The sequence below is a fragment of the Somniosus microcephalus genome, chromosome 12 (genome assembly GCF_052327205.1).
Source record: "Somniosus microcephalus isolate GS21.2 chromosome 12, FLI_Smic_1.0, whole genome shotgun sequence".
NCBI classification, from domain to species: Eukaryota; Metazoa; Chordata; class Chondrichthyes; order Squaliformes; family Somniosidae; genus Somniosus; species Somniosus microcephalus.
In genome coordinates, this window is record NC_140998.1 from 222,463,304 (window position 1) to 222,490,668 (window position 27,365).

The 27,365-nt window shown below is 50.8% G+C and overlaps 1 protein-coding gene across 1 annotated transcript in view; it reads left to right on the plus strand.

Moving 5' to 3' along the window:
- The window catches only part of aplp1 (amyloid beta (A4) precursor-like protein 1), a 116,905-nt gene that overhangs the window by 59,971 nt on the left and 29,569 nt on the right, over nucleotides 1-27,365 (plus strand). The window contains exons 4-8 of the mRNA XM_086002482.1: nucleotides 3,566-3,696; nucleotides 16,324-16,398; nucleotides 18,712-18,870; nucleotides 19,899-20,027; nucleotides 25,078-25,183. Coding sequence (XP_085858608.1) covers nucleotides 3,566-3,696; nucleotides 16,324-16,398; nucleotides 18,712-18,870; nucleotides 19,899-20,027; nucleotides 25,078-25,183 — 600 coding nt within the window. The remainder of the gene's footprint in view (nucleotides 1-3,565; nucleotides 3,697-16,323; nucleotides 16,399-18,711; nucleotides 18,871-19,898; nucleotides 20,028-25,077; nucleotides 25,184-27,365) is intronic.

Genomic DNA, 27,365 nt, shown 5'->3' on the forward strand with positions numbered 1-27,365 from the left:
GGAGTAGGCCATTCGGCCCCTCGAGCCTGCTCCGCCATTCAATGCGATCATGGCTGATCATCCAAATTCAGTACCCTGTCCCTGCCTTCTCCCCATACCCCTTGATCCCTTTAGCCTTAAGAAATATATCTAACTCCTTCTTGAATATATTTAATGAATTGGCCTCCACCGCCTTCTGTGGTAGAGAATTCCACAGGTTCACCACTCTCTGGGTGAAGAAATTCCTCCTCATCTCTGTCCTAAATGGCTTACCCCTTATCCTTAAACTGTGACCCCTGGTTCTGGACTCCCCCGACCATCGGGAACATCCTTCCAGCATCTAGTCTGTCTAGTCCTGTTAGAATTTTATAAGTTTCGATGAGATCCCCTCTCATTCTTCTAAACTCCAGCGAATACAAGCCCAATCGACCCAATCTCTCCTCATACATCATTCCTGCCATCCCAGGTATCAGTCTGGTGAATCTTCGCTCCCATGTTCCATCCCCGGGCTGACCAGACGGGAAACGGGCTTAGACCCTTGTCCTGCTCCCCTGGGTTAGAGCGAGAGAGAGATGGTGGCGGAAAACAGCTGGAGTTGCCGATCACCGTCCAGTGACCCCCGGGCATCGGGACTGACAGCGATGCCTTGCGCTGCCAAATATCTAGCGACTCTCATTGGGCCTCGCCCTCCCTGGTTCCCGTGCCCTGGAGAGACGGAGCCGGGAGACGCAGGCGTCGTGTGTTCGACCTGTCGGAGTTTTTGGAGGGGGGTTTATTTCAAGGAAAGGACAGGGTGGGAGGGGGGTGTCCCTAACGCTGATTTCATTTCTTCCCCCCCCGCCCCCCCCCGCCTGTCCGCAGAGGTCTGCTCAGAGGTGGCGAACCCTGGACCCTGCCCGGCCTCCTTGTCCCGCTGGTTCTTTGACCCGAGATCCCGGCACTGTTCGCCCTTCACCTTTGGTGGTTGCGGGGGTAACAGGAATAACATCAGGTCCGAGGAACAATGTCGCCAGATGTGCGGCCAAATGAGTAAGTGCCCGCCACCCCCCCCCCGTCTTCCCAGCATCTTCTGCGTCTGCGCGCTCCCGCCTAACGGCAACTAAACACGATGCTTTGAGCTATCGTCTGAGTGACCTTTCACCCTCGCTTCGATGCTTTGCCACGATCAGCTTTGGTTCGAGTGGACCGAAACCCCTTCCCTTTCACTCCCACTGTACACAATCCCAATGGATCCAAACCCCTTCCCATTCACGCCCAATGTACACAATCCCAATGGACCCAAACCCCTTCCCATTCACTCCCACTGTACACAATCCCAATGGATCCAAACCCCTTCCCGTTCACTCCCACTGTACACAATCCCAATGGACCGAAACCCCTTCCCATTCACTCCCACTGTACACAATCCCAATGGACCCAAACCCCTTCCCATTCACGCCCACTGTACACAATCCCAATGGACCGAAACCCCTTCCCATTCACTCCCACTGTACACAATCCCAATGGATCCAAACCCCTTCCCATTCACGCCCAATGTACACAATCCCAATGGACCCAAACCCCTTCCCATTCACTCCCACTGTACACATCCCAATGGGCCCAAACCCCTTCCCATTCACTCCCACTGTACACAATCCCAATGGATCCAAACCCCTTCCCATTCTCTCCCATTGTACACAATCCCACTGGACCCAAACCCCTTCCCATTCACTCCCATTGTACATAATCCCAATGGACCCAAACCCCTTCCCATTCACTCCCACTGTACACAATCCCAATGGACCCAAACCCCTTCCCATTCACTCCCACTGTACACAATCCCAATGGATCCAAACCCCTTCCCATTCACGCCCAATGTACACAATCCCAATGGACCCAAACCCCTTCCCATTCACTCCCACTGTACACAATCCCAATGGACCCAAACCCCTTCCCATTCACTCCCACTGTACACAATCCCAATGGACCCAAACCCCTTCCCATTCACTCCCACTGTACACAATCCCAATGGACCCAAACCCCTTCCCAATCACTCCCACTGTACACAATCCCAATGGACCCAAACCCCTTCCCATTCACTCCCACTGTACACAATCCCAATGGACCCAAACCCCTTCCCAATCACTCCCACTGTACACAATCCCAATGGACCCAAACCCCTTCCCATTCACTCCAACTGCACACAATCCCAATGGGCCCAAACCCCTTCCCATTCACTCCCATTGTACACAATCCCAATGGACCCAAACCCCTTCCCATTCACTCCCACTGTACACAATCCCAATGGACCCAAACCCCTTCCCATTCACTCCCACTGTACACAATCCCAATGGACCCAAACCCCTTCCCATTCACTCCCACTGTACACATTCCCAATGGATCAAACCCCTTCCCATTCACTCCCATTGTACACAATCCCAATGGACCCAAACCCCTTCCCATTCACTCCCACTGTACACAATCCCAATGGATCAAACCCCTTCCCATTCACTCCCACTGTACACAATCCCAATGGACCCAAACCCCTTCCCATTCACTCCCACTGTACACAATCCCACTGGACCCAAACCCCTTCCCATTCACTCCCACTGTACACAATCCCAATGGATCCAAACCCCTTCCCATTCACTCCCACTGTACACATCCCAATGGGCCCAAACCCCTTCCCATTCACTCCCACTGTACACAATCCCAATGGACCCAAACCCCTTCCCATTCACTCCCACTGTACACAATCCCAATGGACCCAAACCCCTTCCCGTTCACTCCCACTGTACACAATCCCAATGGACCCAAACCCCTTCCCATTCACTCCCACTGTATACAATCCCAATGGACCCAAACCCTTTCCCATTCACTCCCACTGTACACAATCCCAATGGACCCAAACCCCTTCCCATTCACTCCCACTGTACACAATCCCAATGGACCCAAACCCCTTCCCACTCACTCCCACTGTACACAATCCCAATGGGCCCAAACTCCTTCCCATTCACTCCCACTGTACACAATCCCAATGGACCCAAACCCCTTCCCACTCACTCCCACTGTACACAATCCCAATGGACCCAAACCCCTTCCCACTCACTCCCACTGTACACAATCCCAATGGACCCAAACCCCTTCCCATTCACTCCCACTGTACACAATCCCAATGGGCCCAAACCCCTTCCCACTCACTCCCACTGTACACAATCCCAATGGACCCAAACCCCTTCCCATTCACTCCCACTGTACACAATCCCAATGGACCCAAACCCCTTCCCATTCACCCCCACTGTACACACTCCCAATGGACCCAAACCCCTTCCCATTCACTCCCACTGTACACAATCCCAATGGACCCAAACCCCTTCCCATTCACGCCCACTGTACACAATCCCAATGGACCCAAACCCCTTCCCATTCACTCCCACTGTGATTGGTGCGGTGACAGAGCTTTGTGATTGGGTGACGGGAGCGTCTCCCTGCGCTGATGATTGGCGTGTGTGCGTTGGTGCAGTAACGGGGCGGCTGATTGGTTGGGCTGAGGTGCAGGGGTTTCCCCGTGTGCGATCCGGCTGCTGATTTGCTGTCGATCTTTCAGTATCCCCGACCGCCCGCCCCACCGACGGGGTTGACGTTTACTTCGAGAACGCCGGCGACGACAATGAACACGCTCATTTCGTGCGAGCGAAGATGGACTTGGAGGCGAGGCGGATGAATCGTATCAATGAGGTACGGGCTGGCCGGGACGGGGCGGGGACTGGTTCTGTCTATGTTTGCGCCGAGCGCTTTATCGCCCCGCAGTCTCACTGACGCAGCGCAGCACCACCATCTGGTGGCAGGACAGAGGACTGCAAGGACCCGTTTTCCGTGTGGGCAGGACTCTGGGCTGGGTCACTGGCTGTTCAATACTGTTAAGTCTGTGGGTTGTATTATAAATAATCACAGACTCCACTGTTAACAAAATAAAACACGTCTTTACTATTCAGAGGCTCGGGCGATTCTGCCCTAGTTAACGTATCACAACCCTTATATACTGGTGTGGTCACTATCGGTATTACAGTATACATGAGCCAACAAATAGTGCCACACCGAAAGTAGTGCTCTTAAAGGCGAACGGTTACATTCTATAGTTCCCTTAAAGGTAAACGGTTACATACACAACACTCCTCCCTTTTTAGCTTATTACTTACAGAATCCCCTTTAAACATACAATCTTCAACTTCATATAACAGTTTACAGATATACTCTCGATGGAGTCAACGTCATATAACAGTTTACATGTTTAGTCTCTGTGGAGGTTTCCGGATCCTCTCTGGATAACGCCGAAGTGGTGTCGTCATTCCTAGCGGCCCAGTAGGGGTGCCTGGCAAAATCGATTCAGCTGGAACAACAGTGTCAGGTTCATCTGAATCCAATGTTACTAGATCAGCAGTAGGTGTTCTAGGTATTTCAGTTTCAACATTACTCGGGTCAGGTGGTGAAGTCGAGTGCTCATTTGTGGCGGACTCTATGAGCTGGTCAACATGGCGCCTTATTACATTGTCCCCAATGTTCACCGTGTACATCAACGGGCCTAGCCTTTTTTTAATAGTTCCAGGCTGCCATTTTTCTGTACGATAGTCCCGGGCCAAAACTTGTTGCCCCATCTTGAAAGACCTAGTTGCCCTGTCATTGATGTTCTGGAATTGCCGGTTCTCCACGTCCCTTCTGACATTGGGTTTAAGTAGATCCAGCCGGCATCTTAAGCGTCTGTTAAAAAACATCATTGCGGGAGTTTGATTTGTGACCGCATGTGTTGCATTTCGGTATGCCAACAAAAAACTGTCTACCTTATGTTGTAGACTTATGTCTTCATTACTCATGGCCTTTACGGCCTTCTTGAAGGTCTGGACGAACCTTTCAGCCAACCCATTGGAGGCGGGATGGTATGGGGCTGATGTGTAATGTTTAACCCCATTGCTCTTTAGGAATTTCTTGAATTCCTCGGACACAAATTGTGGTCCGTTATCGGAACAGATCTGTTCCGGCAGGCCATTCCGAGCAAACATGGTTCTTAACACCGTGATGGTTTTCTCCGTCGTGGTGGTGGTCATTTTAATTACTTCCGGCCACTTGGAGTGGGCATCTACCGCTATCAGGAACATCGAGTCCATAAATGGACCAGCAAAGTCGATGTGTACTCTTTGCCAAGGAGATGAGGGCCACTCCCATGGGTGCAGAGGAGCCGGTGGTGGTGCGTTCTGAACCCTCTGACATCCTAGGCAATTCTTGGTGATCTCCTCTATGTTCCCGTCGATGCCTGACCACCACACAAATGCTCTCGCTAAATTCTTCATCTTTACTCCACCCAGATGTCCTTCGTGCAGCTCCTTTAGTACTTTCTTTTGGAGTTTGGGCGGAATCACCACTCTCGACCCACACATTAGGGTTCCTCGGCACACCGACAGTTGTTCTTTCCTCTGTGAGAATGCCTGCAGTGTTGGTTCGCTCTGTGCTGGCCATCCCTTCACCGTTAAGTCATAGACTCGTGAAAGAGTCGGGTCATTCCTTGTCTCCTTCTCAATCATTGAGTTTGTTATCGGCAGACATTCCACAATGGACGAGTGGAACAACTCCACTGGGTCCCCTGTACTCGCTTCTTCTACTGTTGGCAATGGTAAGCGTGATAACCCATCGGCATTTCCGTGTTTTGTTGACCTTTTGTACTCAATGTCATACTGGTGTGCCCCAAGTAAGACTGACCATCTTTGTAGCCTTTGTGCTGTCATGTTGGACACGGCCTTGTTCGGGTTAAATATGGACACCAACGGCTGGTGGTCTGTCAGCAATGTGAACCTCTTACATTGCAAGTAATGGTTGAATTTCTTCACACCCCACACAAGACTGAGGGCCTCCCTGTCTATCTGGGCGTAATTTCGCTCCGCGGTTGTCAAAGATCGGGACGCGAAAGCCACTGGCCTTTCCGAGCCATTTGGAAGCCTGTGCGAAAGTACTGCTCCAATTCCGTACGGTGAAGCATCACACGCCAGCCGAAGGGGTAATGCTGGGTTGAAATGAGCCAACACTTCCTCGGAGGTAATCAACTCCTTGCTTCTGCGAAAAGCCTTTTTGCACTCCTCACTCCACTTCCATGGTGTCTCCTTTCGCAACAGCTCATTCAGTGGATGCAGCACCGTGGACAAATTTGCTAGGAACTTGTGGTAGTAATTGATCAACCCCAAGAATGATCTTAACTGTGACACGTTCCCTGGAGCGGGAGCCTTCACGACCGCTTCTATCTTCTCCGGTGATTTATGTAGTCCCTCGCGGTCAATGATATGACCGCAGTATGAGATTCGTTTTTGGAAAAACTCACACTTATTGCGGTTAACCCTAAGGCCATACTCCTTTAACCTGGTGAGTACCAGTTTCAAATTCGTGAGGTGTTCCTCTTCATCCATTCCCGTGATTAGGATATCATCCAAATAGCACTGTGTGCTTGGAATTCCTTGTAACACCTGTTCCATGGCCCTCTGCCAAATTGCTGGTGCCGAAGCCACTCCAAAGACCAGTCTGTTATAACGGTACAAACCTCTGTGGGTATTGATAGTTAGGTATTGGCGTGACTCTTCCTCAACCTCCATCTGCAAATATGCCTGAGCTAGGTCTATCTTCGTGAAGTGTTTTCCTCCAGCCAACGAAGCGAAAATATCTTCAATCCTTGGCAGCGGGTATTGCACCGAATGAAGCACTGGGTTCACTGTGATCTTGAAATCCCCGCAGATACGGACCTTCCCCGGTCCCCCTGGCTTACTACTTGGTGAGGATTTCATGACGGGTACAATGGGCGTGGCCCACTCACTGTAGTCTACTTTTGACAGAACCCCTGATCGTTCAAGTTCTTCTAGTTCTGCCTCCACTGCTGGTCGTATTGCATACGGTACCGACCTGGCCTTACAAAACTTTGGGCTTGCATGTTCTGCAATCTTAACCCTTGCTTTAATACCTCGCAGCTTACCCAGCCCTTGTTGGAATACTACTTTCGCTTCATCTAATATTCGGGACAACCGTTCAGATTTGACGTCCTCTTTCTCGGGCTCCACCGACATGGCGTTTAGCTCATGCCAATCCATCTTTATTTTTCGGATCCACTCCCGTCCTAGAAGTGGTGGACCTCCCTCAGGCAGTACATACAGATCCAGACGGCGGTAATTTTTGTCTTTGTATCGCACATTAACTCCTGCCTTCCCAATAGGGAATACTTTGTGTCCCGTGTATGTCTGTAGTACTAATTCTGTATTCCGTAGTGGAATATGTTTGAAAAACTTTTTATAGTCATGCTTATTCATGACCGTCAATGCCGATCCCGTGTCTACTTCCATTTTGACTTTGGCCTTTTCAATCCGCAGCGTCATCCAAATGGTTTGTCTGTCAGCTTCGTTGTTCACGTTGTGAATTTTTAGACTGTCCAGTCCCTTGTATTTGAAGTGTGAGTCGGACTTTTGTTCCCTTGGACTCTCTTTGTACCCTTTTTTTGCGGACTCCCTCTTGTTGTCCGTCATTCTTGACCGGCATACTTTTGCTATGTGCCCGATCCTGCCACATTTCCTACATTCTTGGTTCTTAAACCAGCACTGATTCTGGTCGTGCGTTGTCTTTCCACAACGGTAGCATTTGGAAGTGCTTGCAGTAATTTGATCCTTCAGCACTGCTACGATCTCTTCGAAGGTCTGGTCCACTGGTTTAACTGGTGCTATTAGATGTTTCAAGAGCCCGTATGTTTTTGCTCCCATCGAATTTAACAAAGTTATTGCCTTGTCGTATATGGCTACGCAATATATTCCTATGCGTTCCCCATACGTGGCCCTGTCTTCTATTTCAGCATTAAAATCATTAATATTTCCTCGCTTAGGCATCTTCTTCTCTTTCCGAGAACAGCACAAGTATTTCTTTACTTATTATTAATTTTCTTCTCTTCTTGAGAACACCACAAGTATTGCTTTACTTATTTCTTGTTTCTGAAAATTCTAATTAATTTTCTAAGATGGCGGTTTCCCGCTTCTGCCTTCTTCCCCAGCGGTTTTCCCGCGAAAAATGGCGGCTTTCCCGCGCTTCTCGCTCTCCCCGCCCACTTCAATGGCGGTTTTCCCGCGCTTGACGGTCTTCACCCGTCCCCCGACGCTGTCTTTCAGCCTGAGTGCGGCCCTTATCAGCTCTCCCGATCGGTGGCCCTGTCTTTGCAGCCAACGCTGCGGCTTACCCACGAGGTTATGGAGGCTTCAGGGTGCTAATGCCTGTCGCTTCCAGCCTGTCGGTTCCAGACTGGTGAGGATTGAAACCTCTCTTCAACGTCCTGTCTTCGGACGAAGCCGCCGTGGAACAACTGCCGCAGGGTTCGAATCCTGACTCGTCGCCAATGTTAAGTCTGTGGGTTGTATTATAAATAATCACAGACTCCACTGTTAACAAAATAAAACACGTCTTTACTATTCAGAGGCTCGGGCGATTCTGCCCTAGTTAACGTATCACAACCCTTATATACTGGTGTGGTCACTATCGGTATTACAGTATACATGAGCCAACAAATAGTGCCACACCGAAAGTAGTGCTCTTAAAGGCGAACGGTTACATTCTATAGTTCCCTTAAAGGTAAACGGTTACATACACAACAAATACAGATACAGGAAAGTTATCGAACTGTCCCAGCTGATCAATCCAGCAAGACTTCCCATTCCGCCCCATCTTCTCCTTCTTCTTAGGCAGTCCCTCGGAACCGAGGATGACTTGCTTCCACATTAAGAAAGAGTTCTCAGGTGACTGATGTGTCCAATGTGGGACCGACAGTCTCTGTCACAGGTGGGGCAGACGGTGGTTGAAGGGGTGGGTGGGTGGGGTGCTTGGATTTGCAGGATCTTGCGGACGCAGCGTTGGTCGTACCTCTCCAGTGCTTTGAGGTGCCTGCTGTACATGGTCCATGTCTCTGAGGCATACAGCAGGGCGGGTATCACTGCTGCCCTGTAGACAGTGAGCTTACTGCCGGGTTTGAGGTCCTGGTCTTCAAACACTCTCTTCCGTAAGAAATAGCTGTTAGATTCAAAGACGGGTTTTAATTCTTAGAACAGAAACTGACAACATGCAGCCGGGAACAGACAGCAGAAATGCCAGCAAGGTCGAATATCAAGCATCAAAAGACAAACAGAAGTGATAAGGAAACCGTAAAATGCAAAAAAGTCATAAAATGTCCTTAAAGAAACATAACAAAACATTCCTCAGAAAGTTATTCACAATATATATTAATGATCTAGACGAGGGAACTAGATGTAATATCTCCAAGTTTGCAGATGACACAAAGCTGGGTGGGCGTGTGTGCTGTGAGGAGGATGCCGAGAAACTCCAGGATGATTTGGACAGGTTGGGTGATTGTGCAGATGCATGGCAGATGCAATATAATGTGGATAAATGCGAGGTTATCCACTTTGGTGGCAAAAACAGGAAGGCAGATTATTATCTGAACGGCAACGAGACCTGGGTGTCCTTGTGCACCAGTCGCTGAAGGTAAGCATGCAGGTGCAGCAGGCGGTTAAGAAGGCAAATGGTATGTTGGCCTTCGTAGCGAGAGGGTTTGAGTGCAGGAACAAGGATGTCTTGCAGTTGTACAGGGCCTTGGTGAGACCACACCTTGAATATTGTGTGCAGTTTTTGTTGCCTTATCTGAGGAAGGATGTTCTTGCCATGGAGCGAGTGCAGCGAAGATTCACCAGACTGATACCTGGGATGGCAGGAATGACGTATGAGGAGAGATTGGGTCGATTAGGCTTATACTCGCTGGAGTTTAGAAGAATGAGAGGGGATCTCATTGAAACTTATAAAATTCTAACAGGACTAGACAGACTAGATGCAGGAAGGATGTTCCCGATGGTCGGGGAGTCCAGAACCAGGGGTCACAGTCTAAGGATAAGGGGTAAGCCATTTAGGACAGAAATGAGGAGGAATTTCTTCACCCAGAGAGTGGTGAACCTGTGGAATTCTCTACCACAGAAGGCAGTGGAGGCCAATTCATTAAATATATTCAAGAAGGAGTTGGATATATTTCTTAAGGCTAAAGGGATCAAGGGATACGGGGAGAAAGCAGGGACAGGGTACTGAATTTGGATGATCAGCCATGATCGCATTGAATGGCGGAGCAGGCTCGAGGGGCCGAATGGCCTACTCCTGCTCCTATCTTCTATGTTTCTATGTTCCACACTAACAATGAGTTCCCAGGTGACTGATGAGTCCAATGCGGGACCTACAATCTCTGTCACAGGTGGGGCAGACGGTGGTTGAAGGGGCGGGTGGGTGGGGTGCTTGGGTTGACGTGCGCTGCCCGCGCTTGGCTTCCGATTGCTCCCGGCGAAGAGACTCGAGGTGTTCGCCGCCTTCCCGGATGCTTCTCCACCACTTTGTGCGGTCTTGGGCCAGGGATTCCCAGGTGTCGGTGGGGATGTTGCACTTTTTCAAGGGTGTCCTTGAAGCGTTTCCTCTGCCCACCTGGGGCTCTCTTGCCGTGTCGGAGCTCCGAGTAGAGCGCTTGTTTTGGGAGTCTCGTATCGGGCATGCGGACAATGTGACCCGTCCATCAGAGCTGATCGAGCGCGGTCAGAGCTTCGATGCTGGGGATGTTGGCCTGAGCGAGAACACTGACGTTGGTGTGCCTATCCTGCCAATGGATTTGCAGGATCTTGCGGACGCAGCGTTGGTGGTACCTCTCCAGTGCTTTGAGGTGCCTGCTGTACACGGTCCATGTCTCTGAGGCATACAGCAGGGTGGGTATCACTGCTGCCCTGTAGACCATGAACTTAGTGCCGGGTTTGAGATCCTGGTCTACAAACACTCTCTTCCATAAGAAATAGCTGTTAGATTCAAAAATGGGTTTTAATTCTTAGAACAGAGGCTCACAACATGCAGCCGGGAACAGATAGCAGAAATGCCAGCGAGGTCGAATATCAAACATCAAAAGACAAATAGAAGTGATAAGGAAACCGTAAAATGCAAAAAAGTCATAAAATGTCCTTAAAGAAACATAACAAAACATTCCTCAGAAAGATATTCACAATATATATTAATGATCGAGACAAGGGAACTGGATGTAATATCTCCAAGTTTGCAGACAACACAAAGCTGGGTGGGCGTGTGTGCTGTGAGGAGGATGCCGAGAAACTCCAGTATGATTTGGACAGGTTGGGTGATTGGGTAGAAGCATGGCAGATGCAATATAATGTGGATAAATGTGAGGTTATCCACTTTGGTGGCAAAAACAAGAAGGCAGATTATTATCTGAATGGCAATAGATTGGGAGAAGGGGAAGTGCAACGAGACCTGGGTGTCCTTGTGCACCAGTCGCTGAAGGTAAGCATGCAGGTGCAGCAGGCGGTTAAGAAGGCAAATGGTATGTTGCCCTTCGTAGCGAGAGGGTTCGAGTACAGGAACAAGGATGTCTTGCTACAGTTGTACAGGGCCTTGGTGAGACCACATCTTGAGTATTGTGTGCAGTTTTGGTCGCCTTGTCTGAGGAAGGATGTTCTTGCCATGGAGCGAGTGCAGCGAAGATTCACCAGACTGATACCTGGGATGACAGGAATGACTTATGAGGAGAGATTGGGTCGATTAGGCTTATATTCGCTAGAGTTTAGAAGAATGAGAGGGGATCTCATTGAAACTTATAAAATTCTAACAGGACTAGACAGACTAGATGCAGGAAGGATGTTCCCGATGGCGGGGGAGTCTAGAACCAAGGTCACAGTCTAAGGATAAGGGGTAAGCCATTTAGGACTGAGATGAGGAGGAATTTCTTCACCCAGAGAGTGGTGAACCTGTGGAATTCTCTACCACAGAAGGCAGTTGAGGCCAATTCATTAAATATATTCAAGAAGGAGTTAGATATATTTCTTAAGGCTAAAGGGATCAAGGGATATGGGGAGAAGGCAGGGACAGGGTACTGAGTTTGGATGATCAGCCATGATCTCATTGAATGGCGGAGCAGGCTCGAGGGGCCGAATGGCCTACTCCTGCTCCTATCTTCTATGTTTGTATGTAAGATAAGAGGGAGGCCTCGTCAGTCATTCAGAAAGGGACGGCGAGGGATGCTTTCCCACTTCACAATTGGACAATAGGATGGGGTATGAATCATTGACACCAGGCGATTACCAGCCCACAGTGCTCCAAGTGTGGTCTAACCAAGGTATATGGAGACCAGAACTGTGCACAGTGCCCCAAGTGTGGTCTAACCAAGGTATACGGAGACCAGAACTGTGCACAGTGCTCCAAGTGTGGTCTAACCAAGGTATATGGAGACCAGAACTGTGCACAGTGCTCCAAGTGTGGTCTAACCAAGGTATATGGAGACCAGAACTGTGCACAGTGCTCCAAGTGTGGTCTAACCAAGGTATATGGAGACCAGAACTGTGCACAGTGCTCCAAGTGTGGTCTAACCAAGGTATATGGAGACCAGAACTGTGCACAGTGCTCCAAGTGTGGTCTAACCCAGGTATACGGAGACCAGAACTGTGCACAGTGCTCCGAGTGTGGTCTAACCAAGGTATATGGAGACCAGAACTATGCACAGTGCTCCAAGTGTGGTCTAACCAAGGTATAGGGAGACCAGAACTGTGCAAAGTGCTCCAAGTGTGGTCTAACCAAGGTATATGGAGACCAGAACTGTGCACAGTGCTCCAAGTGTGGTCTAACCAAGGTATATGGAGACCAGAACTGTGCACAGGGCTCCAAGTGTGGTCTAACCAAGGGATATGGAGACCAGAACTGTGCACAGTGCTCCAAGTGTGGTCTAACCAAGGTATATGGAGACCAGAACTGTGCACAGTGCTCCAAGTGTGGTCTAACCAAGGTATATGGAGACTAGAACTGTGCACGGTGCTCCAAGTGTGGTCTAACCAAAGGATATGGAGACCAGAACTGTGCACAGTGCTCCAAGTATGGTCTAACCAAGGTATATGGAGACTAGAACTGTGCACGGTGCTCCAAGTGTGGTCTAACCAAGGGATATGGAGACCAGAACTCTGCACAGTGCTCCAAGTGTGGTCTAACCAAGGTATATGGAGACCAGAACTGTGCACAGTGCTCCAAGTGTGGTCTAACCAAGGTATATGGAGACCAGAACTGTGCACAGTGCTCCAAGTGTGGTCTACCCAAGGTATATGGAGACCAGAACTGTGCACGGTGCTCCAAGTGTGGTCTAACCAAGGTATATGGAGACCAGAACTGTGCTCCGTGCTCCAGGTGTGGTCTAACCGAGGTGTATGGAGACCAGAACTGTGCACAGTGCTCCAAGTGTGGTCTAACCAAGGTATATGGAGACCAGAACTGTGCACAGTGCTCCAAGTGTGGTCTAACCAAGGCATATGGAGACCAGAACTGTGCACTATGCTCCAAGTGTGGTCTAACCAAGGGATATGGAGACCAGAACTGTGCACAGTGCTCCAAGTGTGGTCTAACCAAGGTATAGGGAGACCAGAACTGTGCACAGTGCTCCAAGTGTGGTCTAACCGAGGTATATGGAGACCAGAGCTGTGCACAGAGCTCCAAGTGTGGTCTAACCAAGGTATATGGAGACCAGAACTGTGCACAATGCTCCAAGTGTGGTCTAACCAAGGTATATGGAGACCAGAACTGTGCACTGTGCTCCAAGTGTGGTCTAACCAAGGTATATGGAGACCAGAACTGTGCACAGTGCTCCAAGTGTGGTCTAACCAAGGTATATGGAGACCAGAACTGTGCACAGAGCTCCAAGTGTGGTCTAACCAATGTACATGGAGACCAGAACTGTGCACAGTGCTCCAAGTGTGGTCTAACCAAGGTATATGGAGACCAGAACTGTGCACAGTGCTCCCAGTGTGGTCTAACCAAGGTATATGGAGACCAGAACTGTGCACAGTGCTCCAAGTGTGGTCTAACCAAGGTATATAGAGACCAGAACTGTGCACAGTGCTCCAAGTGTGGTCTAACTAAGGTATACGGAGACCAGAACTGCTCCCAGTGCTCCAGGTGTGGTCTAACCAAGGTTTTGTACAGCTGCAGCATAACTTCTACCCCCGTGTATTCTAGTCCACCAGATATAAAGGCCAGCATTCCATTAACCTTTTTGATTACTTTCTGTACCTGTTCATGTCATTTTAATGATCTGTGTACCTGGACCCCGCCCCCCCCCGCAAGTCTCTTTGGACCTCCAGTGTTTTTAGCCTTTCACCATTTAGATCACCTCTCATTCTTCTAAACTCCACTGAGTATTGGCCCAGCCTGCTCAACCTTTCCTCATAAGACAACCCCCGTCATAGAAACAAAGAAACAAAGAAACATAGAAACATAGAAGATAGGAGCTCTCTACTGTCATGGGTTGTATGTCTATTATTAGCTTAAACCATCTGGAGAATCTGATAATGCTTTAAAACTGTAGCCGTTTAATAAAAAGCCTTGCAACTGCTAAAACCCTTTTGGGTAATCTGTGCGTGGGCCTGTGATCCTAATCTCACACTCAGGCGACCGAAGGTTGCACTGGCACGCCGAAGGCGGTGTTGGACTTCTCAATGGTTGATGGTTTCCGGGATCCCTGCCCCCTCACTCCCCAACCCATTTCCCCACGTCGATCACTCTCTCTCTCTCTGTAACCTCAGCCCTGAGCTCCCCCTTTCCCCAGACGGACTCTGTGTCTCCCTGTCCCTGTCAGGGTTAGTCTGAAGGAGTGATCCCCATTTACCTGATAACCATCTTTAAGAAAGACCGACTCACATTTCTCCAGCGCCTTTCCCCACCTCAGGACGTCCCAAAGCGCTTCACAGCCAACGAAGGACTTTTTTTGAAGCGCGGTCACTGTTGTAATGTAGGAAACGCGGCGGCCAATTTGCGCACAGCAAGCTCCCACAAACAGCAATGTGATAATGACCAGATCATCTGTTTTAGTGATGTTGGTTGAGGAATAAATATCGGCCCCAGGACACCGGGGAGAACTCCCCCTGCTCTTCTTCCAATAGTGGCCGTGGGATCTTTTACGTCCACCTGAGGGGCAGACGGGGCCTCGGTTTAACGTCTCATCCGAAAGACGGCACCTCTGACAGTGCGGCGCTCCCTCAGTACTGCCCCTCCGACAGTGCGGCACTCCCTCAGTACTGCCCCTCCGACAGTGCGGCGCTCCCTCAGTACTGCCCCTCCGACAGTGCGGCGCTCCCTCAGTACTGCACCTCTGACAGTGCGGCGCTCCCTCAGTACTGCCCCTCCGACAGTGCGGCACTCCCTCAGTACTGCCCCTCCGACAGTGCGGCGCTCCCTCAGTACTGTCCCTCCGACAGTGCGGCGCTCCCTCAGTACTGACCCTCCGACAGTGCGGCGCTCCCTCAGTACTGTCCCTCCGACAGTGCGGCGCTCCCTCAGTACTGACCCTCTGACAGTGTGGTGCTCCCTCAGTACAGCCCCTCCGACAGTGCGGCACTGCCTCTGCACTGCACTGGGGAGTGTCAGCCTGGATTTTCTGCTGAAGTACAAGTGTGGCTCGAACGCACGACCTTCTGGCTGAGAGAGCGAGAGAGAGCTGCGGCTGAGACCTCTCAGTCACCTCCTCTCAGCTTCGACAAGCCCAGGGCTCGCCACAGCACGCAGTCCCCTCCATTAGTTATTAGGCACTGGGGTGCTGTAGCGTGCAGCAAGGAGAGCTGGCACTGCCTCGCTCCCTGAGATCCGGGGTGGTAGGGGATCGGAGCCACCAGGAAATCTGACCAGCAGGCCGGCACTTCCATTGAATCACCCAGCACAGGAGGAGGCCATTCGGCCCATCCTGCCTGTGCCAGCTCTTTGAACGAGCTCTCCAATTAGTCCCACTCCCCCCTCGCTCTTTCCCCACAGCCCTGTGAATTTTTCCCTTTCAAGTATTTCTCCAATTCCCCTTTTGAAAGTTACTATTAAATCTGCTTCCACCGCCCTTTCAGGCAGCGCGTTCCAGATCACAACAACTCACTGCGGAAAAACAATTCTCCTCATCTCCCCCTCTGGTTCTTTTACCGATTATCTTCAATCCGTGTCCTCTGGTTACCGACCCTCCTGCCACTGGAAACAGTTTCTCCTTATTTACTCCATCAAAACCCCTCATGATTTTGAACACCTCAATTAAATCTCCCCTTAACCTTCTCTGCTCTAAGGAGAACAACCCCAGCTTCTCCAGTCTCTCCCTGTAACTGGAGTTACTCAATGTGTGGGACCTGGGTTAAACCCAGCTCCTAATCACAGCGGTCATTGAGCACCCAGTGTGTTGGGGGGGTGGGGGGGGAGGGCCGAGTATTTGGGGAAGTATTCTGAGTACTACGGGCGTGCAACCTGTTGTGTCTTGTTCTGCAGGTGATGAGGGAGTGGGCGGCAGCAGATCACCGAGCGAAGAACGCTCCCAACACGGACAGGATGGCCCTGAATAAGGTAAGCACGGTGTCCCAGGACAGGTGCGTGTGTGACCCAGGACAGGTGTATGTGTGTGTGTCCCAGGACAGGTGTGTGTGTGTGTGACCCAGGACAGGTGTGTGTGTGTGACCCAGGACAGGTGTGTGTGTGTGTGTGTGTCCCAGGACGTGTGTGTGTGTGTGTGTGTGTCCCAGGACAGACGTGTGTGTGTGTGTGTGTCCCAGGACAGGTGTGTGTGTGTGTGTGACCCAGGACAGGTGTGTGTGTGTGTGTGTGTGACCCAGGACAGGTGTGTGTGTGTGTGACCCAGGACAGGTGTGTGTGTGTGTGTGTCCCGGGACAGGTGTGTGTGTGTGTGTCCCGGGACAGGTGCGTGTGTGTGTCCCGGGACAGGTGCGTGTGTGTGACCCGGGACAGGTGCGTGTGTGTGTCCCGGGACAGGTGCGTGTGTGTGTCCCGGGACAGGTGCGTGTGTGTGACCCGGGACAGGTGCGTGTGTGTGACCCAGGACAGGTGTGTGTGTGTGTGTGTCCCGGGACAGGTGTGTGTGTGTGACCCGGGACAGGTGCGTGTGTGTGACCCAGGACAGGTGTGTGTGTGTGTGTGACCCAGGACAGGTGTGTGTGTGTGTGTGTCCCGGGACAGGTGCGTGTGTGTGTCCCGGGACAGGTGCGTGTGTGTGACCCAGGACAGGTGTGTGTGTGTGTGTGTCCCGGGACAGGTGTGTGTGTGTGTGTGTCCCGGGACAGGTGCGTGTGTGTGACCCGGGACAGGTGCGTGTGTGTGACCCGGGACAGGTGCGTGTGTGTGTCCCGGGACAGGTGCGTGTGTGTGACCCGGGACAGGTGCGTGTGTGTGTCCCGGGACAGGTGTGTGTGTGTGTGTCCCGGGACAGGTGTGTGTGTGTGTGTCCCGGGACAGGTGTGTGTGTGTGTGTCCCGGGACAGGTGCGTGTGTGTGTCCCGGGACAGGTGCGTGTGTGTGACCCGGGACAGGTGCGTGTGTGTGACCCGGGACAGGTGTGTGTGTGTGACCCAGGACAGGTGTGTGTGTGTGTGTGTCCCGGGACAGGTGCGTGTGTGTGTGTCCCGGGACAGGTGCGTGTGTGTGACCCGGGACAGGTGCATGTGTGTGACCCGGGACAGGTGTGTGTGTGTGTCCCGGGACAGGTGTGTGTGTGTGTGACCCGGGACAGGTGTGTGTGTGTGTGACCCGGGACAGGTGTGTGTGTGTGACCCGGGACAGGTGCGTGTGTGTGACCCGGGACAGGTGTGTGTGTGTGTGTCCCGGGACAGGTGCGTGTGTGTGTCCCGGGACAGGTGCGTGTGTGTGACCCGGGACAGGTGTGTGTGTGTGTGTCCCGGGACAGGTGCGTGTGTGTGACCCGGGACAGGTGCGTGTGTGTGACCCGGGACAGGTGTGTGTGTGTGTGTCCCGGGACAGGTGCGTGTGTGTGTCCCGGGACAGGTGCGTGTGTGTGTCCCGGGACAGGTGCGTGTGTGTGACCCGGGACAGGTGCGTGTGTGTGACCCGGGACAGGTGTGTGTGTGTGACCCAGGACAGGTGTGTGTGTGTGTGTGTCCCAGGACAGGTGTATGTGTGTCTCCCAGGACAGGTGTGTGTGTGTGTCCCGGGACAGGTGTGTGTGTGTGTCCCAGGACAGGTGTGTGTGTGTGTGTGTCCCAGGACAGGTGTGTGTGTGTGTGTGTGCCCCAGGACAGGTGTATGTGTGTGACCCAGGACAGGTGTATGTGTGTGACCCAGGACAGGTGTGTGTGTGTGTGTGTCTCCCAGGACAGGTGTATGTGTGTGTGTGTCCCAGGACAGGTGTGTGTGTGCGTGCCCGGGACAGGTCTGTGTGTGTGACCCAGGACAGGTGTGTGTGTGTGTCCCTGGACAGGTGTGTGTTTCTGTCCCGGGAAAGGTGTGTGTGTGTGTGTCCCTGGACAGGTGTGTGTGTGTGTGCCCGGGACAGGTGCGTGTGTGTGTGTCCCGGGACAGGTGCATGTGTGTGTGTCCCGGGACAGGTGTGTGTGTGTGTCCCGGGACAGGTGTGTGTGTGTCCCGGGACAGGTGCATGTGTGTGTCCCGGGAGAGGTGTGTGTGTGTGTCCCGGGACAGGTGCATGTGTGTGTCCCGGGACAGGTGTGTGTGTGTGTCCCGGGACAGGTGTGTGTGTGTCCCGGGACAGGTGTGTGTGTGTGTGTGTGCGTCCCGGGAGAGGTGTGTGTGTGTGCGCCCGGGACAGGTGTATGTGTGTGTGCCCGGGACAGGTCTGTGTCCCATTTCCCTGTTGGACAGTTGGTGAGTTTTGGGTTTTCTCTCTCTCAGCATTTCCAGCAGATCCTGGGCACGCTCGAGGAGCAGGTGGCCAGTGAGAGGCAACGCCTGATGGAGACGCACCTGTCCCGCGTCCTGGCCCTGCTCAATGACGATCGCCGCATGGCGCTGGAGAACTACCTGACTGCGCTCCAGGCCGACCCTCCACAGGTGAGTGATCGAGAGGCACAGGTGAGCGATCGAGAGGGGCACAGGTGAGCGATCGAGGGGCACAGGTGAGCGATCGAGGGGCACAGGTGAGCGATCGAGGGGCACAGGTGAGCGATCGAGGGGCACAGGTGAGCGATCGAGAGGCACAGGTGAGCGATCGAGAGGCACAGGTGAGCGATCGAGAGGGGCACAGGTGAGCCATCGAGGGGCACAGGTGAGCGATCGAGGGGCACAGGTGAGCGATCGAGGGGCACAGGTGAGCGATCGAGGGGCACAGGTGAGCGATCGAGGGGGGCACAGGTGAGCGATCGAGGGGCACAGGTGAGCGATCGAGGGACACAGGTGAGCGATCGAGGGGCACAGGTGAGCGATCGAGAGGGGCACAGGTGAGCGATCGAGAGGGGCACAGGTGAGCGATCGAGGGGCACAGGTGAGCGATTGAGAGGGGCACAGGTGAGCGATCGAGAGGGGCACAGGTGAGCGATCGAGAGGGGCACAGGTGAGCGATTGAGAGGCACAGGTGACGATCGAGGGGCACAGGTGAGCGATCAAGAGGCACAGGTGAGCAATCGAGAGGGGCACAGGTGAGCAATCGAGGGGCACAGGTGAGTGATCGAGAGGCACAGGTGAGCGATCGAGGGGCACAGGTGAGCGATCGAGGGGCACAGGTGGGCGATCGAGGGGCACAGGTGAGCTATCGAGGGGCACAGGTGAGCGATCGAGGGGCACAGGTGAGCGATCGAGGGGCACAGGTGGCCGATCGAGAGGCACAGGTGAGCGATCGAGAGGCACAGGTGAACGATCGAGGGGCACAGGTGAGCGATCGAGGGGCACAGGTGAGCGATCGAGAGGCACAGGTGAACGATCGAGGGGCACAGGTGAGCGATCGAGGGGCACAGGTGGGCGATCGAGGGGCACAGGTAAGCGATCGAAGGGGCACAGATGGGCGATCGATGGGCACAGGTGAGCGAGAGCGTCTGGTCCCTGTCCCTCTGTCTGTCCGTCTGACGCTGTTCTCGGTCCCACAGCCTGACCATGTTCTCCAATCCTTTGTACGCTACGTTCGAGCGGAGCAGAAGGATCGCCGTCATTCCGTCCGACATTACCAGCATGTCCAGACCGTCGATCCCGACCGTGCCCAGCAGTTGAAATTCCAGGTGAGGGGCCGGGGGAGGGGCCGAGCGGGTCGGGGGTCGAGGAGCGGGGTCAAAGGGCAGTGTTCGAGGGACCAGTCTGGGGGGTTGAAATAAAGAATAGATTTGCCTTTCTAATCTAGGCTTTATTGACTTAAAAATCCTGTAGCACATCTTTCAACACCCAGTCCCAACTAAAGGCTGGAAAGAACTGAATTTAAGATGGCCACCACAAATCACATGACATCAACTACCAATGAGATTACAGCATATATCCCAAGGCAGGAAACAAACAACCAATCACAATACTTCTTACTAAATATAAAGAATAATCACCACATTCACCCCTCCTTTTAAAATATACTCCAACCTAAATAACCTTTACAATTTATAATTAATTATTTACAACTAAAACTATGCACAGACAAATAAAACTATTCAACATGACACAATACTAAGTGAGCAACAACAAATAGTAACATTGCACATAAGTATTAAGTATCTCTCAACTAAAACAATATAATATAATATTTCAACAATTTTAAAACATTACTATCAATTTAAAAGTCCATTTTCAATCGGTCGACCGGATATCTTGTTCGTGTCGACCTTCTTAACCTTGGTGAAATTCCTTGCCCTCCCACACCAGGAGACACAGAAGTATCTTCTGCAGGAAGGCTATCCATATCCCAATTTTCAACGGTTTCCGGATTAGAAATCCCATCAGGAGGTAAACTGGGACGGTCATGAACATCCATCGAGGGCTGACTAATAGAAGTATAATTATCTGCAGTCGGATTGGAAATATTCGTAGTATCTGTAACAGCATCCACATTATCTGAATCATGACTATTGTTAATATCCTCAGAAGAGGGCTGGCCACCACAGGGAGCCAAGTCTTTAATTGAAACGGTACTTTCTTTCCCATCTTGGAATCGAATATGAGCATATTGGGAATTTGCCTCCAACAGCTCCACCTCCTCCACTAAAGGATCATATTTTGACAATCTAACATGGCGTCGAAGCAGCACAGGTCCCTGCATAGTAAGCCATGAAGGTACCGAATATCCCGTAGTAGATCTCCGCGGATAGTTAAAGAGCCTTTCATGGGGGGTCACATTAGTAGCCGTTGAAAGCAATGATCTAATGGAATGCAGGGCATCAGGCAGTACCATTTCCCACTGTGTATTCTTAAGGTTCCGGGATGTCAAAGCCAACATAACTGCCTTCCAGATCACCCCATTGTATCGTTCGCACTGTCCATTACCCTGGGGATTATACGGGGTAGTTCTGCTAGTAGAAATTCCCCGACTCTGAAGGTGTTCCTTCAACTGGGAAGACATAAAAGAACTTCCCTGATCCGAATGGATATACGCAGGCATCCCAAAGATGACAAAAAGTTGAGTCAGACATTTGATAACTGTAGCAGCTGATACATCTGCGCAAGGAAAAGCAAAAGGGAACCTTGAAAACTCATCCACAACAGTAAATATATATCGGTTTTGAGTAGTTGAAGGAAGAGGCCCCTTAAAATCGACGCTCAAACGTTCAAAAGGAGAAGTAGCCTTTATAAGATGAGCTCGTTGAGGCTTAAAGAAATTCGGTTTACACCGAGCACAGATAGAACATGATGAAGTCATCCGCTTGACGTCTTCAACTGAAAAGGGCAAATTCTTACTGCGTACGAAGTGTATCATCCTCGTAACCCCAGGATGGCATAAGACATTGTGAAGATTAATAAGCGTATCTCCGTGAATCACAGAACAATAAGCCCTCGACAGCGCATCAGCAGCAACATTATCCTTCCCCGGACGATAAACTATATCAAAATGGTAACATGCCAACTCAATCCTCCACCTCATTATTTTATCATTCTTAATCTTTCCAAAATGTTTGACATCAAACATAAAGGACACAGACTTTTGATCAGTTACCAACGTAAAATGTCGCCCCGATAAATAATGTCTCCATTTACGCAGTGCTTCTACTATTGCATACGCCTCTTTCTCTATTGAAGAATGCCTTTTTTCACTATTGTTCAAGGTACGTGAGAAAAAGGCCACAGGTCTTCCATTTTGGTTCAGAGTAGCCCCAATTGCAAAATCAGAAGCGTCCGTCTCAATCACAAAAGGAACCTGCTCATCAATAGAATGCACAACTGCTCCAAGGATATCCTTTTTAAAATTATCAAAACACGTCCTGGCCTCCCATGATAGAGGATATGTCGTAACCCGAATAAGAGGCCGGATCTTCTGTGAAAAATTTGCAAGCCAATTAGAATAGTAAGAAAACAGTCCAACAACTCGTTGCAAAGCCTTAGAATTAGTAGGACAAGGTAAATCAATCAATGGTCGCAGACGTTCTGGGTCTGGTTTAATCTTGTTTCCCGAGATAATGTACCCCAGTAGATTTACCTCAGTGGTCGAAAAGGTACACTTCTCTTTATTGAAAGTTAAACCAACTTTTTCCGCAGCTTGAAGGAATCTTTCTAAATTAGAATCATGCTCCACCCTTGATTTGCCACACACCGTGATGTCATCTAAGTATGAAAAGGTGTCAGAGAGAGAGTTATCACTTATAAAAGCATCCATTGCCCGTTGAAAACAAGCAACACCATTAGTAACACCAAATGGTATTCGGCAAAACTGATACAGCTTTCCACCAGCCTCAAAGGCCGTATATGGTTGATCCTTCTTAACAATAGGAATCTGATGATAAGCACTCTTTAGGTCAATAGTGCTAAAAACCTTATACTGAGATACTTTATTGATAAGCTCATCAATCTTAGGCAAAGGGTACGCATCTAATTGAGTATACCTATTAATAGTTTGGGAATAGTCTATCACCATTCGTTTCTTATGTCTCTCGTTAGTCGTGACAACTACCTGTGCCCGCCAAGGCGAACAACTAGGTTCAATGATTCCTTCCAATAAGAGACGTTGAACTTCAGAATTAATAAATTCTCTATCCTGACTGCTATACCTTCTTGACTTGGTAGCAATTGGCTTACAATCCGGCATCAAATTGGAAAAAAGTGATAATGGAGAAATGGATAAAGAGGTTAATCCACAAATAGATAAAGGTGGCTTAGTCCCTCCAAATGAAAGACTGAGAGACTCGTGTAACTGAAGCACATCATGACCAATCAAAATATCCGCACAGAGATTAGGCAAAACAGATAGGCGTATATCAGTATACGTATTACCGAGAAGAATCAATTTCACAAGGCAACAACCAGCTACTTGTGAAGTGAGAGTCGTCTGAGCCATACACACCTGATAGGAAACAGGCGAAATTTTCAAATGCTTCTCCTTTGCAAACTGAAGACTTATAAAACTCTCGGTACTGCCCGTATCTATAAGGGCCTTCACTTCCAACCCATTAACTTGGGCCGTAACTATAGCTTTGTTTAGGCCATGAGCAAATGCAGCAGAAATTGATGCAATAAACGCCCTATCTAAAGGCTGAATAGTCACAGAGGAGGTAATTGAACCTGATGATTTACACACACGTGCGTAATGACCTCTCTTGCCGCATTTACTACACACAGCCTCCCGAGCAGGACACTTCAGACGAGGGTGCCGGACGTTCCCACAAAAATAACACTTCTGAATCCTAGAGGCAACAGCCGCTGAAGTAGAAACTGTTTCAGAATCTAGTAAACCACTCCTATTAAGTCCACATAATTCCTTTTCATCCGGAACTGCCGAAACCACAGTCACAGGCCGATTAAAAAGAGCATAAGAATCCGAACTTCTCTGAGCCACATCCAATGTAGAAGCTTGCTCAAAAGCACTCTTAAGATCCAAAGTCTTATTTTCTAACAACCGCTGACGAATTGATCTAGACAGTAATCCATTAATAAAAGCATCCCGTACCGATTCTTCCTTATATTCTTCAGCCGTCACGGCCTTATAATTACAGTTAACGCTAAGGCACTGAAGTGCTTGTAAATAAGTATCCAAAGATTCTCCCACCTGCTGCCTACGGGCAGATAGAAGGTGACGTGCAAATACCTCATTCTTTGGTTTAACAAAAATCTTTTCCAATGTAGAAATAGCCACTTCGTAAGTTTTACAGTCCAAAATATACTTATACATATCCGGAGCAATGTAGTTGATCAGCATATTCAGCTTATTTAGAGACTCTTGATCCAACACGCCCAAAATGTTTTTAAATGTACAATACCAGTGTTTCCATTTATCATCCACTCCTGCAGAATTAGGGACAGCATTGAATCGTTCTGGTTGAAGATATCGCTCCATTCTGACATAAAGTTAATAAATTGAAAGAAAGAATAGATTTGCCTTTCTAATCTAGGCTTTATTAACTTAAAAATCCTGTAGCACATCTTTCAACACCCAGTCCCAACTAAAGGCTGGAAAGAACTGAATTTAAGATGGCCACCACAAATCACATGACATCAACTACCAATGAGATTACAGCATATATCCCAAGGCAGGAAACAAACAACCAATCACAATACCTCTTACTAAACATAAAGAATAATCACCACAGGGGTCGAGGGGCGGGTTGGAGGTCGAGCTGGGGGTCGAGAGGCGGGTCGGATGTCGAGCTGGGTGTCAAGGGACGGGTCGGAGGTTGAGCGGTGGGTCTGGGGGATGAGGGGCGGGTCGGAGGTCGACCTGAGGGGTCGAGGGGCGGGTCGGAGGTCGAGCGGTGGGTCTGGGGGTCGAGGGGTGGGTTGGAGGTTGAGCGGTGGGTCTGGGGGTCGAGGGGCGGGTCGGACGTTGAGCGGTGGGTCTGAGGTCGAGCTGGGGGTCAAGGGGCGGGTCGGAGGTTGAGCGTTGGGTCGCGGGTGGGTCGGAGGTTAAGTGGTGGGTCTGGGGGGCGGGTCGGAGGTCGAGGGGCATGTCGGAGGCCGAGCTGGGGGTCGGTGGTTGAGCGGTGGGTCTGGGGGTCGAGGGGCAGGTCGGAGGTCGAACTGCGGATTTTGGTGTCAAGGGGCGGTTTGAAGATCGAGGGATGAGTCTGAGGGGTGGAGGGTGCGAGTCGGAGGTCAGGGGTCGAGGGGCAGAGCTGTGCTGAGCGCCTCTCACTGTCTGTCCCTCAGGTTCTCACCCACCTTCGTGTGATCGAGGAACGGATGAATCAGAGTCTCGAGCTGCTCTTCAAAATCCCAGAACTGGCATCGGAACTGAGGGACGATGTGGGTAAGTGTTGAAATTACTGCCCTGGGCAGGACTGAGCCCCACACACAGAGCAAGAGAGCACAGCCCGGTATCTAACCCCGTGCTGTACCTGCCCTGGGAGTGTTTGATGGGACAGTGTAGAGGGAGCTTTACTCTGCAGCTAACCCGTGCTGTACCTGCCCTGGGAGTGTTTGATGGGACAGTGTAGAGGGAGCTTTACTCTGTATCTAACCCGTGCTGTACCTGCCCTGGGAGTGTTTGATGGGACAGTGTAGAGGGAGCTTTACTCTGTATCTAACCCGTGCTGTACCTGCCCTGGGAGTGTTTGATGGGACAGTGTAGAGGGAGCTTTACTCTGTATCTAACCCGTGCTGTACCTGCCCTGGGAGTGTTTGATGGGACAGTGTAGAGGGAGCTTTACTCTGTATCTAACCCGTGCTGTACCTGCCCTGGGAGTGTTTGATGGGACAGTGTAGAGGGAGCATTACTCTGTATCTAACCCGTGCTGTACCTGCCCTGGGAGTGTTTGATGGGACAGTGTAGAGGGAGCTTTACTCTGTATCTAATCCGTGCTGTACCTGCCCTGGGAGTGTTTGATGGGACAGTGTAGAGGGAGCTTTACACTGTATCTAACCCGTGCTGTACCTGCTCTGGGAGTGTTTGATGGGACAGTGTAGAGGGAGCTTTACTCTGTAGCTAACCCGTGCTGTACCTGCCCTGGGAGTGTTTGATGGGACAGTGTAGAAGGAGCTTTACTCTGTATCTAACCCGTGCTGTACCTGCCCTGGGAGTGTTTGATGGGACAGTGCAGAGGGAGCTTTACTCTGCATCTAACCTGTGCTGTACCTGCCCTGGGAGTGTTTGATGGGACAGTGTAGAGGGAGCTTTACTCTGTATCTAACCCCGTTCTGTACCTGCCCTGGGAGTGTTTGATGGGACAGTGTTGAGGGAGCTTTACTCTGTATCTAACCCGTGCTGTACCTGCCCTGGGTGTGATTGATGGGACAGTGTAGAGGGAGCTTTACTCTGTATCTAACCCGTGCTGTACCTGTCCTTGGAGTGTTTGATGGGACAGTGTAGAGGGAGCTTTACTCTGTATCTAACCCGTGCTGTACCTGCCCTGGGAGTGTTTGATGGGACAGTGTAGAGGGAGCTTTACTCTGTATCTAACCCGTGCTGTACCTGCCCTGGGAGTGTTTGTTGGGACAGTGTAGAGGGAGCTTTACTCTGTATCTAACCCGTGCTATACCTGCCCTGGGTGTGATTGATGGGACAGTGTAGAGGGAGCTTTACTCTGTATCTAACCCGTGCTGTACCTGTCCTGGGAGTGTTTGATGGGACAGTGTAGAGGGAGCTTTACTCTGTATCTAACCCGTGCTGTACCTGCCCTGGGAGTGTTTGATGGGACAGTGTAGAGGGAGCTTTACTCTGTATCTAATCCGTGCTGTACCTGCCCTGGGAGTGTTTGATGGGACAGTGTAGAGGGAGCTTTACACTGTATCTAACCCGTGCTGTACCTGCTCTGGGAGTGTTTGATGGGACAGTGTAGAGTGAGCTTTACTCTGTATCTAACCCGTGCTGTACCTGCCCTGGGAGTGTTTGATGGGACAGTGTAGAGGGAGCTTTACTCTGCATCTAACCCGTGCTGTACCTGCCCTGGGAGTGTTTGATGGGACAGTGTAGAGGGAGCTTTACTCTGTATCTAATCCGTGCTGTACCTGCCCTGGGAGTGTTTGATGGGACAGTGTAGAGGGAGCTTTACACTGTATCTAACCCGTGCTGTACCTGCTCTGGGAGTGTTTGATGGGACAGTGTAGAGGGAGCTTTACTCTGTATCTAACCCGTGCTGTACCTGCCCTGGGAGTGTTTGATGGGACTGTGTAGAGGGAGCTTTACTCTGTATCTAACCCGTGCTGTACCTGCCCTGGAGTGTTTGATGGGACAGTGTAGAGGGAGCTTTACTCTGTATCTAATCCGTGCTGTACCTGCCCTGGGAGTGTTTGATGGGACAGTGTAGAGGGAGCTTTACACTGTATGTAAACCGTGCTGTACCTGCTCTGGGAGTGTTTGATGGGACAGTGTAGAGGGAGCTTTACTCTGTATCTAACCCGTGCTGTACCTGCCCTGGGAGTGTTTGATGGGACAGTGTAGAGGGAGCTTTACTCTGTATCTAACCCGTGCTGTACCTGCCCTGGGAGTGTTTGATGGG